This window comes from Micropterus dolomieu, linkage group LG14, assembly GCF_021292245.1.
Source record: "Micropterus dolomieu isolate WLL.071019.BEF.003 ecotype Adirondacks linkage group LG14, ASM2129224v1, whole genome shotgun sequence".
NCBI classification, from domain to species: Eukaryota; Metazoa; Chordata; class Actinopteri; order Centrarchiformes; family Centrarchidae; genus Micropterus; species Micropterus dolomieu.
The window spans coordinates 23,066,391-23,083,873 of NC_060163.1; the positions used below are offsets into that span (position 1 = coordinate 23,066,391).

Genomic DNA, 17,483 nt, shown 5'->3' on the forward strand with positions numbered 1-17,483 from the left:
GGCACTGAATATCTCAGAAACTTTAGACTTTATTGGTATAATCTGTATAATATTACCAGTGGGGGATTTTTTGGTCGGGTGATGAAAGCTTGCTACTAGAATGTTCTACGCATGCTCTGTTTGAAAGCGTGTTTTGGTGTCAAGCCGTGCTGCTAGGCTAGCCGGGCCAGCTAGCAATTCTGCAAGTCATGGTGGGCCATTCAACGAGGAAAGGCTGGAGTATGCTATATCGTGAAACCGTGGGACTTTTAATGAAACAGGACTTTGTGACTGTTCTTGTGTGGGAGCGGACTTTTTGGGCATGAAGACACAAGTTGCGTAATCTTCATGCGTGAGTATAAAAACCAAGATGTTTTCAATTAACTAATGCGTACGGCGATACACGGATTAACAGTGATTAATGGCGTGAGCTAACGTCAGCGGACACATGGAAGAATAAGCAGTGTTTAATTGTGAATGTCTGGATACAGGAGTGTGTTTTGGTTAATACTTTTCAAAGTAGTTGAACGCTTATTAGCAGCGAACTAGCTTAAAGGCTAGCGCAGTGTAGGCTTTGAGTTCCCCACCCACGCCTCATTCCTATTGGCCGGCAATTGCTGGAGTCATGTGTCGTCACCGCGTTTGAGGCCTTTGAATGGCTGTATAATCTGTCATTCATCTTTTCACCACTTGTTGCTAGGGAGATTGTTTGATGCTAGCCACGGCGGAAGTACAGGTAGCTGTCACTTTTTGGGGGGTAAACAGAGATGCAAGTTAACTAGCTAACGTGGCGACAGCTTATAATTTCTACTTTATGTCACGTTACAAGGTGATTAAACATGTGTAATAGCAGTAGCCGGGTCTCAAAACACAAGGTGGCTAACACGGCTAACACAGGACGAAGATAGGCGAAATAGAGGAGGGAGGGACCCTGTCTGCCTCCTAACGTTGTCGTTAGCCAGCCCAGCGAGCTTTCTCGACTTGCGTTCACCTTCAGCTGCACCCTCAAGAAGTAGTTGTACGTCAAGGGTTAGGGTGATGCCTAAAAAGCTTGTCTTTGTATTTCCAAGAACAAAAAAAAGGCATTACGCGGTGCGAGCAGACATGTCTAGTCTTGGGAGGATGGAGGAGTGGTTGCAGTGTTGCTACTAGCAAGTCCTTTTTTCTTTTCGTTAACATGTGCTTAATGTAGGTAGGTAAATCTTGTGATTGTCATGTTGAACTATTGTAGTTTGCAGTAGAGCAATAACATGTCATTTATCACTTTTGTCAGGAATGGGAAGATGAGAACCGCATGAAGAACAAAGCTTTGACCACAGACTGGACTCTCTCAGAGTGGAAACCCCCATCTTGGATCTTGGACGCCTTCTAAACATCCAGACCCCACTCCCCCTCACTGTCTTTAACCACTTTTTATGTTCATGTATTCGTCTCCGTTTTTAAGTGCAAGTACAGAAGTATCGATCCCAGGTAGTTGACCCCCGCTTTTGTTTTTATTTTTTACTTTCACCTTTTGTTCCTTTGTAAAGAAATGCTTTACCTGAAAAAGTACTTCACAGAGGGCCTGATTCAGTTCACCATCCTTCTGAGTCTCATTGGGGTGCGGGTGGACCTTGACACCTATCTAAACAATCAGCTGCCCCCTCTGAGAGAGATCATCCTGGGCCCTAGCTCAGCCTACACCCAGACACAGTTTCACAACCTGCGCAACACGCTGGACGGCTATGGCATCCATCCAAAGAGTGTGGACCTCGACCATTTCTTCACCACTCGACGGCTGCTGAACCAGGTGCGCCAGCTGGATCGCTTCTCTGTGCCCAGTACCGAGCTCAACACCTGGCTAGTTCATCGTGACTCTGAGACTGTGGTGTCTGCCAGCAGCCAGTCCAGCCCCAGCATCACCCTGGACAATGGGGCCGGCTTAGAGGACATTAACAACCCTGACGCTACCCCGGCCATGAGGGGAGGAAGTGGAGCACCTGAATCCACGTACAACCTGAACGCAGCAGACAGCAGCCTGGGAGCTGTTGCCCCAGAGGGCAACCAGGAGCAGGGCAGCAGGGATGGCAATGATGACCTCACCAAAGAGGTACTGCAGCTTGTTTGTACCTTCACTCTGCTAACACCTGGGGAGCATCTCCTTTTGACAGTTTTTAACGTCAGCATAACCACACAAATATACTGTAAATACTCCGTATTTGTATATCCAACCACTCAAAGCGCTTTTACAATACATCTGCACCATTCACCCACATTCATACACTGGCGGAACAGCCAGGGGCAATTCGGGTTCAGTATCGTTCCCAAGGACACTTCGACACGCAGCCTGGAGGAGCCGGGGATTGAACCACCGACCTTACGCTCTACCTCCTGAGCCACAGCCGCTCGTGTACTGTACTACAAATAATGAAAACATGTATACCACGATGGGTTTACCTATGTCATTCCACAGCCCTTGTATTTTATCTGTGCAAATATTTTCAAAGCAGTAGAGTCACATTCATTACAGCTGTGTGTGCTACTTTGAAATCCAAGTCATGTTTCCTCATTGACTCACTTAACGGTTCAAAAAGAAAATGCTGTTTTTACATTTACTTGTTACATTTTATGATAGTTTATTGTTAGTGGCTGTTTTTCAATTTAAATTATCATTTTTGTTCTTTCAGCGAACTTGACATAATGGCCATATTGATGCAATAGAGTTGGGGTGACATTAAGTCATTGTTGGGCTGTAATGAACCAAGACTTCTTTCTGATCATATGATAACCACCATGTCAAAGTGTGTGTCATGGTTGCATCATCTGACTGCATAGCATTTCTGTTACATGATCATGCCACTTTTTCATGCCATAATTCCCCTTGTAAAAAAAGATAAACAGCATAAGTACTAGTTTATTATCATGAATAACTCAATCATACATAGCCCACATATGTTGGGTTTCATTTGTACCATATGAGTTAGATTTCAATAAATTGAATACCTACACAATATCTGGCTATTAAAGTAACTTTTCTCTGTACAGGGCCATTTTTCAATGGTTGCTATATGTTTTTCCAGGACATTGACTTGATTGACATCCTATGGCGACAGGACATCGACCTTGGTGCAGGACGAGAAGTGTTCAACTACAGCAACCGTCAGAAGGAGAGCGAGGAGGAGGAGAAGCCCAGCCCACATGAGAACAAAGACGGGAATGAGGAACAAGAGAGCTGGAGAAATGGAGTAAACGTACAAGGAGCTCAGCCGGTCGACGGGGAGACAGGAGAGAGTATTCCAGAGCAGGTTTGTAGACTAAATGGATCTCGATATCCTAGTGTTTCATCCAGTGGAAGGTGGTACACTTAACTGCCTAAAAGCACATAAAAAGAAAATAGAAACTTGGGAGCAGCACACTGGTGATAAAAGATAATTTCATCTGCTGAATATGAGTTTATTTTCATGAGTTCCAGTTAGTCCATCTTCACCATTTGTGGAAAACATTTTGGGTTAAAAAAGTGTTTATCTATAAAATGGCTTAGTTTCAAGAGTGTCCTCTCATTGTTGAGTCACACCAGTCAATGGGTTTGGTCGCAAGGTGAGATCAAGCAATCAAGCTTTAGCTGTTTGATGTAGGTGCGCTTTTAAGTTATAGTGAGCCAATCAGCTGTGTTCATGCCCATGTTCTAAAGTTAAAATACTGTACAATTAAATCACATTTATTCCATGGCTAACATCCAAGAAAACGATCCAGTGGCCATTCAGAATCGTTTGCCCCTGTGACATGTAAATGTAATCCTCGTAAAACTACCTACATCCAGTGTATTCATAAAAATGTCACGGATGCACTGTGAGGTTTCAATGAATTAACCCTGACCGATAAAGAAAACAAATGTAAACGAATGTGAGAATATGAAAACGTGTCTGTTTAGGACACTGAAATGAACTTGCTTTTAATCAAGAAACAAAACGACTGAAATGACAGTTGGATTCAGCAAGACTGTCAGAATGATGGGTGCTTTCAGACCTAACCTGTGTTGGTTTGCCGGTTTTATACACTTTATTTGGGCAGGTGTGAAAGCTGTCATTAAAACTCCGGTGCAGTCTAAAGACCAGCACCAACCGCAGTGGACCGAGACCCTCCTTCTCAAGGTGTGAAAGCAAAGCAAACCACTTGACTGTGTGACAGTAGATACATGATTTTAGCATGAATTTAAACTGCTGCTACTATGATATCCGTCTGCTGATAGTGAGAACTGATAATAGAGCGATCTGGAAGTGATGTATAGCCTATATATTTATCATTTTGTAACCATGCTAATTATATGCACGTCCCCATTCGAGTGCAGGGATTTATCAGTCCGAAAGAGTTAAAACAGGTTTATTGAGCTTGTGTCCTACTTTGTGTATTTTAGCAGTTCACCAATAAAAAGTGAGAGAAATGTAGTGACCACACAGTAACTTTCCTCCCATAATATTATGCATGGTGTTACAAGACAGTCTGCAAAACTGTCCAATCAAAGACTTAACTGTCATTCAAACCTGTCGATTCCACACCAGAACTAAAAGGCCACAATTTCTTTCATTAGTCCGTAATATATAAAATTCACCATGTTGACATGAGTGTTTTTCGTGGCATTTGAAGCAGGCAGCCCGCATAGCTAAAATGTTTAACACTGTGTGTGTGAGAGCGTGGGCCAGAGCGAGCTTGATCTTATGGAAAACAAGGCAAGAAGTTTGGCATGGGACTGAAAACACACTCTGCATCTATACCTCTACCTTACAGCAAATGCTCTACGCCTGTAAGTCCAAACAGCTCTGCCCCAAGTGCCTTATAAATACCAAATCCAGACATCTAATTACCTAATTAGTTTGAAAAATATGCAACAATGTCTTTGAATTGCATAGCATCATAAATAACCAAATATTAGGCATCATCAGAAAAGTAAACGGATTATCTTTTCTGCGGCTGTGTTCATTGTCATTTCCATGGACACACTGAACAAACAAATTTAGGTTAGTTTTCTTCCTCTTTGTGCAACATTGTAAGGTTGTCCAATCTTCTGATTCGGAGTGTTGTCCAAACAGCAACAATGGTTTGGTGATAACTGATTTGAATGAGCTATTATTATTTGATTCAAATATGGTCTACAGAGAAGTCTGGAAAAGGAAGTAATTTTTATATGGAAAAGGCGTAGAAACCCTGAATTGAACTACAGATGTTAAAATGCCCTAAACTAATCGGTACTTTTCACTGTATTGGTCTGTCTTTTTTGTTTTTGCCCAGCTCCCAGGTATTGGCTCACAGACTTCACTGTCTTTACAAGAATGCTTGAGGCTGTTGGAGGCCACGTTCCCTTTTGGAGAAGAATCAGAGGTAAAAACAGTGTTTGTTGTTTCACATTCATTGTAAAGCCAGGTATTATTGAGATTGCTTGATGAAGTTGTTAAAATGTTTTTGCTTTATGTGTATGACATTTTCAATTAGTTTCCAGCCCCAGTTGTCCCCCCGGAAATAGTTTCCAATGAAGAAGCTCCTTCTACATCTCAGGGCCTTCCTCTGGCACCACAGCTGCCCCCAGCAGAGCCACAGTTGGACCTGGAGCAGCAGTGGCAAGACATCATGGCCATCATGGAGCTACAAGTAAGTTCCCTTTTTAAATTGTGAGGTGTATTTATTTGTCCTGACACATTTATATATTTGTTGTGTGGGAACTGATAGAAGTAGGTACAAAAAAAGCTTTTGTATTTCAAAATAAGAATCATTATCATTTTCAATATCATTGTAGTGCAAAAGCATATTTGAAAGTTTAAAAATGGCCTGTTTGCTGTGTTGAAGTGTGTGTCAGTTTAACCATAAAAAGTAGATAAAATTAAAGATTTTCCCCTAACAAAATCTTTCTGTTCAAAGGCAATGGAAGTGAACACTTCGCTCAACACCAACTCCAGCAGTGTCAATGGCACAAGTGGGACAACTGAGTCAAGCCCTGTGGGGAGCTTCGAACTTTCTACTCCTTCAACACCAGTTAACCAGGATGTCAGCCTTCACCAGGCCTCCCTCCCCAGCTGCAGCCAAGACTTTACACAGATTTTCAATCCCCAGTTGGACTCTATTACCATCACCCCAAGAACCACCATGCCCAGACTTTCTTCCAGCAACTCCAGCAACATAAACTCCACGTTTGGAGCCACTAACCTGACCGGGATCTTTCTCCCACCACACATTAATAGTTCTAGTAACAACATTACATCCACACCTATCCTGCCCGATCCATTCAGCACTCTGCTGGAAGAGTCCATGCTCGATGAGATCAGCTTGCTGGACCTTGCCATGGAGGAGGGCTTCAGCCAGGCCCAAGCGTCGCAGTTGGAGGATGAGCTTGACTCAGATTCCGGTCTTTCCTTGGACTCCAGCCACAGCCCGGCCTCCCCAAGCAGCTCTGAGACATCCTGCTCTTCTGCAGCATCTTCCTCTTCAACGTCTGCTACCTTCTCAGAGGAGGGAGCTGTGGGCTACAGCACCGACTCTGAAGTTGCCACTGTGGAGACAGAGGAAGGTGCTGTCGGGGGTTATCAGCCGGAATACAGTAAGCTCTGCCGTATGAGCTATCAAGACCCCTCCCAGTTTCACGGGCTCCCTCAGCTCGACAGCATCAGCCACAATCATACGTACAACCTGCCGTTATCATCTGCGTTCTCTGAGCACCCAGAGCTCCCCATTTCAACTGGGAAGAAGACTGTCCGCGACAAACAGCACTCAAAGCTTCAGCCTCATCAGGACTTGCTCGATAAACACGCAAGCCGTGATGAACGCCGAGCCCGGGCCATGAAAATTCCCTTCTCCAACGAAAAGATCATCAACCTGCCTGTGGAAGAATTCAACGAGCTTCTAGCCAAGCACCACCTGAGTGAAGCCCAGCTAGCCCTCATCCGCGACATCCGCAGGCGCGGCAAGAACAAGATGGCTGCCCAGAACTGCCGCAAACGCAAGCTGGACACTATCATAAATCTGGAGCAGGGTGTCCAAGACCTGAGGCGCAACAAGGCCCGTCTGCTGAAGGAGAAGATGGAGTTCATTCGTTCCATCCGGCAGATGAAGCAGAAGATGCAAAGTCTGTACCAAGAGGTGTTCACTCAGTTACGGGATGAGGAGGGCCGGCCCTATCCTCCCAACGAGTACTCGCTCCAGTACAGCGCAGATGGCAGCGTGCTGATCATGCCCCGCGGCGTGACAACTGCTGAGCAGAACCGAAAGCCCGAGAAAAAACAAAAAGACAAAAAGAAGTGAGGGGGGGCAAACTGCCGTTTATGCTATAACTTTGCTAAATCAATAAGAAAGATTTCTGCAGATGCAAGAGAGATGTCCTTTTTTTCCTTTAAGAAGATTCTGGTGAGTAGAAATATGGCATTGTTGACTACTCTCGCATTAGTTTCTCTCTTTTCATTCTGTTCCTACGTTATTTTTCCTGGAAACAACTTTGAAGCAGAAGTAGCTCTTTGTTTGAGTACTGATATTTCATTATTTAGAAGGGGGAAAACAATAAGCAAGGAGACGAGGGATTAAAGAGGACATTAAAGGAGCTATTAGAAAAATGTTAGCCGCTCTTGACCCTTTTGCACCAAACCACTGAGGATGGAGAAGATTTGTAGGGTAAAACAAGGGACTGGTCTGGAGAAAAGTGGGAGTAAAAGAACATTGTTAACAAGAATGGTTGGAATACCTATGCACGGAAGGTTTTAAAGGACTATCAGATCACATCCCACCCTGGAGACTTTTAGTGATTTTCATAGTCAACGTTTAAGTTTCAAATGTTCAGGCAAAGAACAGCACCTATGGTTGTGAGAGTTTAGATACCAAAGGCTACAGGAAGTCCGTCTTTTTAGGATGCCATTAACACCTATACTAACCAAAGGTTGTATGGTGCACATCACTTGATCTGAACACATCTTAAATGCTCAAACGCTGCACTCAAATTCCAGTTTTTGAGTCAGTTGCATCTAAGTTTAGAAGGCCCTGAAGAGATTGGGTTTGATGTGTGGATAGAGTATGTTGAGACAAGAAACAGTCGGAGGCGGGAGGCAGAGTGTTCCCGGGTTGGCCACTGCTAAAAAAGAGGCCTGGAGTTGAAGTCCTGCGAGAGAAGCTGATGGATGTTTAATGGAGGAGGCACACTGCATTGCTAAATGTATCAACTTCCTTATTAATTATACATAGCACTGTAATTTGTCTTTTAAAAGGCTTGGCTATATGCATTTTGCCGTGTGTGTCGCTATTCCTTCGCTGCAGGTTTAAATACAAGAGCTGCGTTTAGGAAGGCTCTTATTAACTGTTCATAATCTGTAGTATAAGCAAGGTTATAGGTCTAGCCACATCAGCTATATGTAAAAGTCTACACCCTCTTTGTTGATTTGAGCCTGTAATCATAAGAGGAATTTAAGATATTGTGATAGGCCAGGAACTCCAGAGTGTACTGTATGATTACCATCAACTCCAGGCTATCACAGTTTAATGTTATGGATTATTTGTTGGGGTTTTTTTTGTTTCTTCTTGGATGCCATTCATTCTAAACAGGCTCGATTGTCGCTGTGGTGTAGCGATATCCCTTTTTATTTAACTCATTTGCCAACGTTACCCAACTGAAAGCCACTGGAGGCAATTTTTTAACTGCTGTAAAGCCAAGGGGTTGGTTTAAATATTGAGTTCCTATGTTTTGAAGTTTTTGTGTTGATAAAAAAGTGAGCCGAGTTGTTAAATGAGATAAAAGTTATTTGAATGCGTGAAATGACTGTGTGTGTTGTGGCCACTTTGATTCGAATGCCTTTATTTCACAATCTCATCTTTTAAATGTTTTGAGAACTGAAGAAAAATGTTCTCAAAGTAGAAGTGCTATTACTTGTCTATTTGAATGAAGTTTGTCAGTAAGTCACGTCACGTCGCCCTCTTGTTGCAGCCGACATAGCGGTTAGGGTAGAGTATTTTACAAGAGGCTGAACAGAACTCGCAACATTAAGATGATGTCCAAAAAAAGGAGAAATGTTTCATTAAATGTGATATTCAGGCATGAAACTCTGGTTAACATTCACTTTAGTGTAACCCAGTGCGACACCAACTATTTAGTACTGCAACTACTTAGTGCACTTTTTTTGTCTGTCTCGTTATGTAAATATTTTCATGTTTGTGTTTGTCATGATTTATGTAGTTTGTCAAATGTCTCCATAACAGTCTCACCATCTGCTTTCAGTTTGGATGTAGTTCCCTCTGTTTTGAGATATTTGCTGGCAATCAAGAATTGTTTTTATTGATTAATAAAGTGTTTTTATTTTCACCCGGGACTCTTTTGTGTTCTAGTTGTCATGAATGGTATATGTTATACTGTGCAACACGGGGCTTGGTCCGGAAAGCAGGTTTCTTAAGTTATCTAGAAAAGTTTGGGGTTTTACATCAGTCCATGTCTCAGATTTTGGGGAGGTGACTTGGGGAACTTGCAGTTATCCCGACAACTCAAAAATCCTGCTTCTTGGAACGAGCCCCAGGACCATGAACAACTGGGTGAAAGAGCTGCAACGATTAATCAGTTAGTAGATGGACAGAAAATTAGTCATTTTGATAAACGATCATTCAGTTCTCAATTAAGAAATACCAAACGTTTGATGGTTTTGGGCTTACTTTAGGAGTACATTGCATATTTTTAGGTTAAGACATTTGGTGACACCACCTTTGACTCTACGCTATTGAAGTATATTCCACTGTTTTCTGATGTTTACAAATGATTCATCAGTTAATGGAGAAAATAATCGTCAGTTGCAGCCCTGCTAGGTAATAAACACCAGCTTGAAACAACACAGTAACAAAAAGTGATTTATTCTCCAAAACCGACAAGCAAGACATGTTCATGAAAAACACTACAAAGATTTCCAATGACCAAATGAATCACCGAAAAGGGTCCATAATGATACACCAAAGGGGTCCTAAGGAAACAGCTAAGATGAACACAGTTTTGCCCTCAGAAGCACCGATGCGTTTATAAAAAAATGGCACACTAATGAAATAAAAACATCACCTCACCAATACAACGCCATAGCAAGATGACTGAACACTGGACCAAATGCTATGTGAAAAAGTTACTGAAGTAGCCGAGCAGTTTTCTTAAAACTGGAGTGGATACTCAGTGAACACTGCGTTGTACATTTCATTTGGATTTTGTCAAGCAAACCTGAAGCATATTTACAGTTAGGTTCTATCCAGATAAAAGCAGAATCAAATGAGTGATACTACACCAAAAGACGAATGAGTCCAATGATGTCTTGCTTGTCTCTGATCCCCTCCCTCCCCGAATCCTGCCGAAAGTACAATGAAGTTCAAAACTACAGTTTCTTTTTTGCCCCTGCCCCTTCGCCCTGTGTTAGTTTTTGTCGTCTTTTTTCTCGTCTTCGGTGGGATACGAGTGCCAAGTAAGTCTCTCTTCGTAGAAAGAGATGACCACCTGCGGACACTTCACATTGGCCTCCTTCGCCGGCACCAGGTCCGCTTCGTCAGAATTTTTCCTATACAAACAGAAAAATAATTTTAATAACATGCATTTTTGCACACGGGTAAATAATGTAATGCCATGTTTTAATTCCCCAACATCTGAGGCAGTTATTTAATCACTGATGTACCAGTATAAACAGATGGCCAGCAGTTATTGTGCTACACACTGCATACAAACCATTTCATGAGAAACATGAGTTCTCCTGTGGAATCTGTGGCACCAATAATCCTTTCTGGATCCAGCCCTCGAGCAAAGCCCCTTAGCTTCTCTGTCTGATGATCAAATGACAAAACACAAAAGTACAATTTTAGCATGAATACGTAACACATAACAAAACAACGTTGAGTATGTCATCCGAATTTAAAGTTCTCATGGTTGCGTGTGTGGCCGTAGAAATCTGAAATCTAAATTCTGATCAGCACAAAAGGAATGCGGGTAAACGATCTTGCCTACGTGCTCAGTGTCACTTCTACATATTTGTAGGGCTGCAACTAAGATTTATTTTCATCACCAGTTAATTTACTGATTATGTTCTCTCTTAGTGGTTTAATCAATACAATGTCAGATAATAGTTAAAAATGTCTGTTCTAATTTCCCACCGCCCCAAGCTGATGTCTAGAAATGTCTCCCTTTGTCCGACCAACAGTCCAAAACCAAAAGATATTCAGTTTACTCTCATGTATGACAGAAGCATCAAATCCTCATATAAGTATTATTCAAAATAGTTGCAAATGAACATTTCTGTCAATCAACTAATCCATTAATTGAGTCATCTTTTCAGTTCTGCATGTATTTCATTCATTTTCATTCACACAATATTTTAAAGTAAATGTTGTTGTCTTGTGTCGGCAACTTTTAAGAAATTGTAGTGTCACATCTGTATTTCAACGAGTTGTGGATAATTCAAGCGCCGCAGGCAGACTCTCTAGAAGTCTGCAGGAAGTCCACATGAGCCCTCCTGTAAGGACTTTATGAACGGTGGATTTGAAGTCCGAACATTTGGGATTCAGCCTGAGAGCTGCCTGTTGGTGGATATTCGACTCCACAGAGGGTATCCTGCATGTGCAGGAGGGAGCCTGTAACGGGTTGTTACAAGTGGACACTTGAATTTCCGTATTGTCTGGAAACCAGCACCCTGCCTTACCGTGAGCAACTGTCATCAGAGCCTGTGATGTGGTTTTCCGTGACAAAAAGGTGCTTACCTTGATGAGGTTTAAGGTTTGCCTGAACTACAATAAACACCTGCCACCTGCAACTCTTCATCTAACCAACTTACTGTGGCTTGTTTGGGGTTTCTTTCCTGCCAATATTTTAAACTGCAGGAAAATGTCTTATCTCATGCTGTGTAGATCAAAATAGTTTTATTTTGTGTCTTCTGTGTGTGTCTTTACTTTTGTTATTCCACGAGCCAATGGGCTGACAACACCAGAGCAAAGCAAAGAAGAAGAAAAACAACAACAGTTGCAACTTTTATTGGACAGATTATTACATATTAAGACATATTATTACTGATGAGACTATTTCATCTAAATCACAGTGGTGTCAAAAAATTACACTACTTTGTTTTGTTTGTCTTTCTGCGGCTGACTAGTCCTCATGCAGGTGTAAAACATACATGCATGTTGGTCTGCTGTGCCGTTGGATGTGGTCTTTGTGGTGCGTTCAGTTGCAACTTTTAACAGAAGACATGAACAGAACATGGGTTTCTGTCTACGCTAGTTCTTTGAAGTTGGCTTGGTGTGTCAGGACCCTTAGTACAGTAGGACATATTGAGCCCAGCAATGTTTATCTCAATTTTATATAACAGATGCTCGATGCTGCAGGAATCATGTAAGTCATTGGCCTTTTTTGTCAGGTAAGATGTAAGTTAACATAATTTGTTGCAACAAGTGAATTTTATTACTGTGATATTGATTCTGCACAGAAGAACAAAAACCCACTTAAACCCTTAATTGTGCAAAACAAAAACCAAGATTTGGGACTTACGTCGTCTTTTTTCTTCTTTGTTTTATTTTCGTCTCCATCTGTGTCTCCGGCCGCCTTCCGCTTTCCATCGTGCGCCGTTTTCTGGGACTGCAGAAATTCTGCAATTAAATCTGGACAGTCCAGGTTGTCTTCTGGCTCCCACGTATTATCTTCCCTGCAGACACAAGTACAAAAAAAAAAACGGTATTTATGTTTTTAGTTAATAATTTATCACCTGTTACATGTTGGTATCTCGTTGTTTTCTTGGTTATAACTTGAATGACTCGACATGACATATGCAACTAGAAATCGCCCCAAAACACTCACTCTGAGAAGCCTTTCCACTTGAGAAGATATTCTACTCTCCCTTTCACCACCCGCCGATTCAGGACCTTTTCCACCACGTATTCTTCCTCCTCCTCCTCTTCCTCAGGCACATCATCTGGCTTCTTGTCCTTCTTCTCAGGTGTAGTCATTTTACTCTCTGACGGGTTGGAAACTGTAGCAACGAGCAGATAGTTAACGATCCTGAAGACACCCGCCCTTTAACGCCTGCTGAGCCCTGAAACCTAAAACTCTTACTGGCTGCAGGTTCATTTTCAGTGGTAGAGTTTCAGATAATTCTTTGAGAAACGTGTTACTTAGTCTATTTCACAAATGGTTGTTTAATCTGCTCAGTGCAGAACACACATTACTTTATTCATTCTTTGTCTCTCGACACACACCTTACCGCACAAGGACAAGTGACACAGAGCAATTATGTTAGAAAATAATGATATATTAAACCTTCTGTAACTGTGGGACCATCGTTAGGGGGTTCTGTAGTCAGGCTCATACTCATCAGGTAGACCTGGGGACCAGCAGGTTCCTGGTCAACGTCAAGATTGTTGCATGATGGAAGCAAGCCGGAATCAATGTGGTAGAGAGGAGAAAACAGCATTGGAGAATGGGATTTATTGGTAAGATACATGGGTAAACAACGTGAGGCAATGTAGATTTCTTTTTTGTTAATATACATGTTTTTAAAAACCCATTATGTTTATGTCCCAAGTATAGATTTCTGTTTAAAAAGACTGCATAATCTGCATTGCCTGAAGTTACCCATGTACCATTATGTTGTGATATGGTGTAAACTCTGTAAAAGTCCTGCATAAAAATATACTTAAAATACCAAAAGGAAAAGTACTTATAAACCATTTTAGAATAAATTATATTGGATTATCACTGGATGATAATTATTCATGTATTAAAGTTGCCGCTGGTAAAGGTGGAACACATTTCAACTACTTTATATACTGCTGGGTATTTTAATCCATAATAATAGATCATATTTTATTAGTTAACCTATATTTTGACTTAATACTCTGAATATGCAAAATAACTAGAATTTTAAGTTGTTACAAAACATTACTAGTTTCCAAAATGTAGTGGAGTAGAAGTATAACGTAGCATAAAATGGAAATATTCATGTAAAGTACCTCAAAAATTGCACTCAAGTACAGTACTTATTTTGCAACACTACACATGAAGTTACCCAGAAATATGACCTTTCTTTTATAGAGGGGGTGTTAGTGTTACAGTAGTACAAGTACTCAGATCTTTTACGCAAGTAAAAGTACAAATACCACAGTGTAAAAATAATCAGTTATATGTAAAAGTCCTGCATCAAACTATACTTAAAGAATCAAAAGTACTCATTTATATCAATTGATGTTAATAATTGATCTATTAAGGTTGTCGCTGTTATACTTCTGGGTATTTTAGTCCATAATAATACATAAGAATGTACAAATGAGTACAAGTACAAATACCACAGTGTAAAATAATCAGTTATAAGTAAAAGTCCTTCAATCATAATATACTTAAAGCATCAAAAGTAAATTAAACAGAAGGTCCATTTCAGAATAAAGTTCATATTATATCCCTGGATTATAATTATTGATGTATTAAAGTTGTCTCTGGTAAAAGTGGAGCTCATTTCAACTACTTTATATACTGCTGGGTAACTTTAATCCACAATAATAGATAAGAACGTATTAGCCGACTTGATTATTTTGTATTAATACTCTGAGCCTGCAAAGTTACTAGTAATTAAAGATGTTAGAACTTTAATGGTTTAAGTATAAAGTGGCATAAAATGGAAATACCCAAGTAAAGTACAGCACTTGAGTAAATGTACTTTGTTGATGTTTTTTTGCAACTCTACACGTGTAGTGGCCCAAAAATACTGCCATGACCGAATGTATTATTGATCACCTATAACAAGATATAATTGCAGAGGGTATCTCCCTTTAATATGGATCACCTCGCTGATCAATAACAGACCGGAGGCGCGTTCATGGACCTGCCTGTGACTGTAACCAGCAGCAGGTCTGCAACACCTGGCGGCGGCGGCGGCGGCTTGTAACGTTTCTGTGGACGTGCAGAGCTGATAATTAAGCAACAGAGACTACTTTTAATTTAGCATTGTCCTGGTGTTAAAGTACATACTGTTCAAATGTAGTGATGTTATTGTTGCTAACGTTAGCAAGCAAAAGGAAGAAAAGCCCACACGACAAAGCCAAGACGCGACCCTCTCGTCTGTAGCTAGCTGGTGTCTCCTCCATATTGCTTTACCAACACTAATGTTACACACTCAGCGATGAGTGTCGATTATAACGATCGTTTATGCTCACGCATGATGAGAAACGTGTCTCCTAGCTAGACACCGGCGCTAGATTTGGAAAATATGCACATTAACGGCTAGCTATCGTTCAGTCTCGTGCACAATCAAACGCTCCCGAGACAACACGTTTAAGAGAGGTAGGAGGGAAGATTAAAAAATAAAACTCACCGATGATTTACAATTTTTAAAAATGTTATTTTAACGTCCACCCGCGCCGAAATAAAAGAACAGGACAGCCGAGCTCTCGCAATTATATTAGTAGCGATACCGTCGCCGTTTGTCTTGATTGGTTGTCAAAACACGGAGCCGCTAGCTTGGCTACAGTCAGATGTGTCGTTTCCGCCCCTTAGTCTGGTGCGAGAGAAGAAGAAAGTCCCCTGGTCCGCCGGAGCGCGACTGTAAAACATCTGGATGTACTCATCACTGCAGCAGGAGCCGTGCGGGCTGCGGGCGAGTGATTTACAGATCTGTGGCCGCGGAGTGTGAGCAAAAGGCGGACTGGATCGTCGGAACGGGCCCTGCATAGATAAACAGCGCTTTATTGATCCCTATAGGAGAACGTGTTGTGTAGAATATCTTTAATGACCCTGAAAATACACTAATACTATCTAAATCAAGGTGTATGGCATGTATTGCAAAGTAGTATTTTACATGTAGCCTATGAGGAATTTGCTATATTGATTGGGGGCCAGAGTTGACATAAACATACAGTTGTCATAAATAAATAGCCTTTTAAATATATCTATATCTATATCTATAGATATAGATATAGATAGATAGATAGATAGATAGATAGATAGATATAGATATGGAATAAACAGATGTTTAAGTTCGAAATATGTGTAAAATAAAAAACAAAACAGTGTGGCGTTAATGGGTTAATCAATTAGTTGTCGACTATTTGGATTATTATGATATTATTTTAAGTCATTCTTTAAGAAAAAAAAAATTCATTCCAGCCTCCATATGTTACTGTCATAGAGGAGGAAATTAAACCACAACATATTCACTTGTTGTGGTTTAATTTCCTCCTCTGTGACAGTGACAAACGTTACATACGAGGAATTCGCAAGGAATTTGCCTTGGTATAAATTGGTGCTTACAATACACATAACATAAATAAAAATATAAATATATTAAAAGTAAGGAGATCCAAAAAATGTATAAAAAAATACAATAATACTATAATACAATGCTGATAAGTATGTGCAAGTTCACAATGTGAGCATCAAGCACACTTGAGCGTTGTTGTAAAGTGTGGGGTCAGGAGTGTGTATGAGTGTGTTTGGGGAGGGGGGCATGATAGTCAGTGACAGTGGGGCCCCGAGCCTTGTTGAGGAAGCCCACTGCAGTCGGAAAGAAGCTGTTTCTGTGGCGAGAGGTTTTGGTCCCGATAGACCCCTCATGGGCCAGAGGGGAGTGTCTGAAACAGTTTGGGTCTGGGGTGGGAGGGGGTCAGCCACAATCTTTCCTGCACACCTCAGAGTCCTGGTCTTGGGCTTTGGGAAACACTGATCGACATTTTTCCCCATTTTCTGATATTTTATAGGCAAAACAATTTATCTATTAATTGAGATACTAATTGACAATGTAAATAATCAGTAGTTGCAGCCTTAATGGCCTGGGAGCTAGAGTTCCCTCAATCTGTCCATTCTGAATCAGAAATACTTTATTAATCCCAGAGGGGGAAATTTTCTTTTGTTTCAGTTAATCATCTAACAAGGCATTAAAAAAATAGAAATAATAATAGTATTGGATTATGTACAGGAGTGATTCTCAAAGTGGGGTCCGGGAACCCCTAGTGGTCCTTAAGGAGGTTCCAGGCGGTCCCCATGCATAACGGGGAATAGTTTACAGTGGGTACGGAAAGTATTCAGACCCCTTTAAATTTTTCACTCTTTGTTTCATTGCAGCCATTTTCCAAAAATCAAAAAAGTTCATTTTATTTCTCAGTAATGTACACTCAGCACCCCATCTTGACAGAAAAAAAACAGAAATGTAGAAATTTTAGCAAATTTATTAAAAAAGAAAAACTGAAATATCACATGGTCATAAGTATTCAGACCCTTTGCTCAGTATTTAGTAGAAGCACCCTTTTGATCTAATACAGCCATGAGTCGTTTTGGGAAAGATGCAACAAGTTTTTCACATCTGGATTTGGGTATCCTCTGCCATTCCTCCTTGCAGATCCTCTCCAGTTCTGTCAGGTTGGATGGTAAACTATGGTGGACAGCCATTTTCAGGTCTCTCCAGAGATGCTCAATTGGGTTTAAGTCAGGGCTCTGGCTGGGCCATTCAAGAACAGCCACGGAGTTGTTGTGAAGCCACTCCTTCGTTATTTTAGCGGTGCGCTTAGGGTCATTG

General features: G+C 41.1%; 2 protein-coding genes across 8 annotated transcripts; one reads left to right on the forward strand and one right to left on the reverse strand.

The window, feature by feature from the left end:
* The first annotated feature begins 128 nt into the window (after positions 1-128).
* Positions 129-11,756, forward strand: nfe2l1b (nfe2 like bZIP transcription factor 1b). Of its 4 annotated transcripts, XM_046068084.1 has the most exons (7): positions 131-331; positions 1,050-1,171; positions 1,253-2,068; positions 3,039-3,263; positions 5,245-5,334; positions 5,446-5,601; positions 5,869-11,756. In XM_046068084.1, the coding sequence occupies exons 3-7, from the start codon at positions 1,511-1,513 to the stop codon at positions 7,243-7,245; spliced, it is 2,406 nt and encodes an 801-aa protein (XP_045924040.1). In that variant the 5' UTR covers positions 131-331; positions 1,050-1,171; positions 1,253-1,510; the 3' UTR covers positions 7,246-11,756. The 4 variants fall into 4 exon arrangements, with proteins under 4 accessions (XP_045924042.1, XP_045924040.1, XP_045924039.1 ...); XM_046068086.1 differs by lacking the exon at positions 1,050-1,171 and having other exon boundaries at positions 129-331; positions 3,072-3,263; XM_046068083.1 differs by lacking the exon at positions 1,050-1,171.
* On the reverse strand, positions 9,804-15,475 carry cbx1b (chromobox homolog 1b (HP1 beta homolog Drosophila)). Of its 4 annotated transcripts, XM_046068087.1 has the most exons (7): positions 14,945-15,237; positions 14,803-14,866; positions 13,241-13,322; positions 12,782-12,953; positions 12,476-12,629; positions 10,667-10,761; positions 9,804-10,502 (listed from the first exon to the last, which is right to left on the reverse strand). In XM_046068087.1, the coding sequence occupies exons 1-7, from the start codon at positions 15,058-15,060 to the stop codon at positions 10,361-10,363; spliced, it is 825 nt and encodes a 274-aa protein (XP_045924043.1). In that variant the 5' UTR covers positions 15,061-15,237; the 3' UTR covers positions 9,804-10,360. The 4 variants fall into 4 exon arrangements, with proteins under 4 accessions (XP_045924043.1, XP_045924044.1, XP_045924046.1 ...); XM_046068088.1 differs by lacking the exons at positions 14,803-14,866; positions 14,945-15,237 and adding an exon at positions 15,288-15,475; XM_046068090.1 differs by lacking the exon at positions 14,803-14,866 and having other exon boundaries at positions 14,945-15,035.
* Between the last annotated feature and the right edge of the window lie 2,008 nt (positions 15,476-17,483).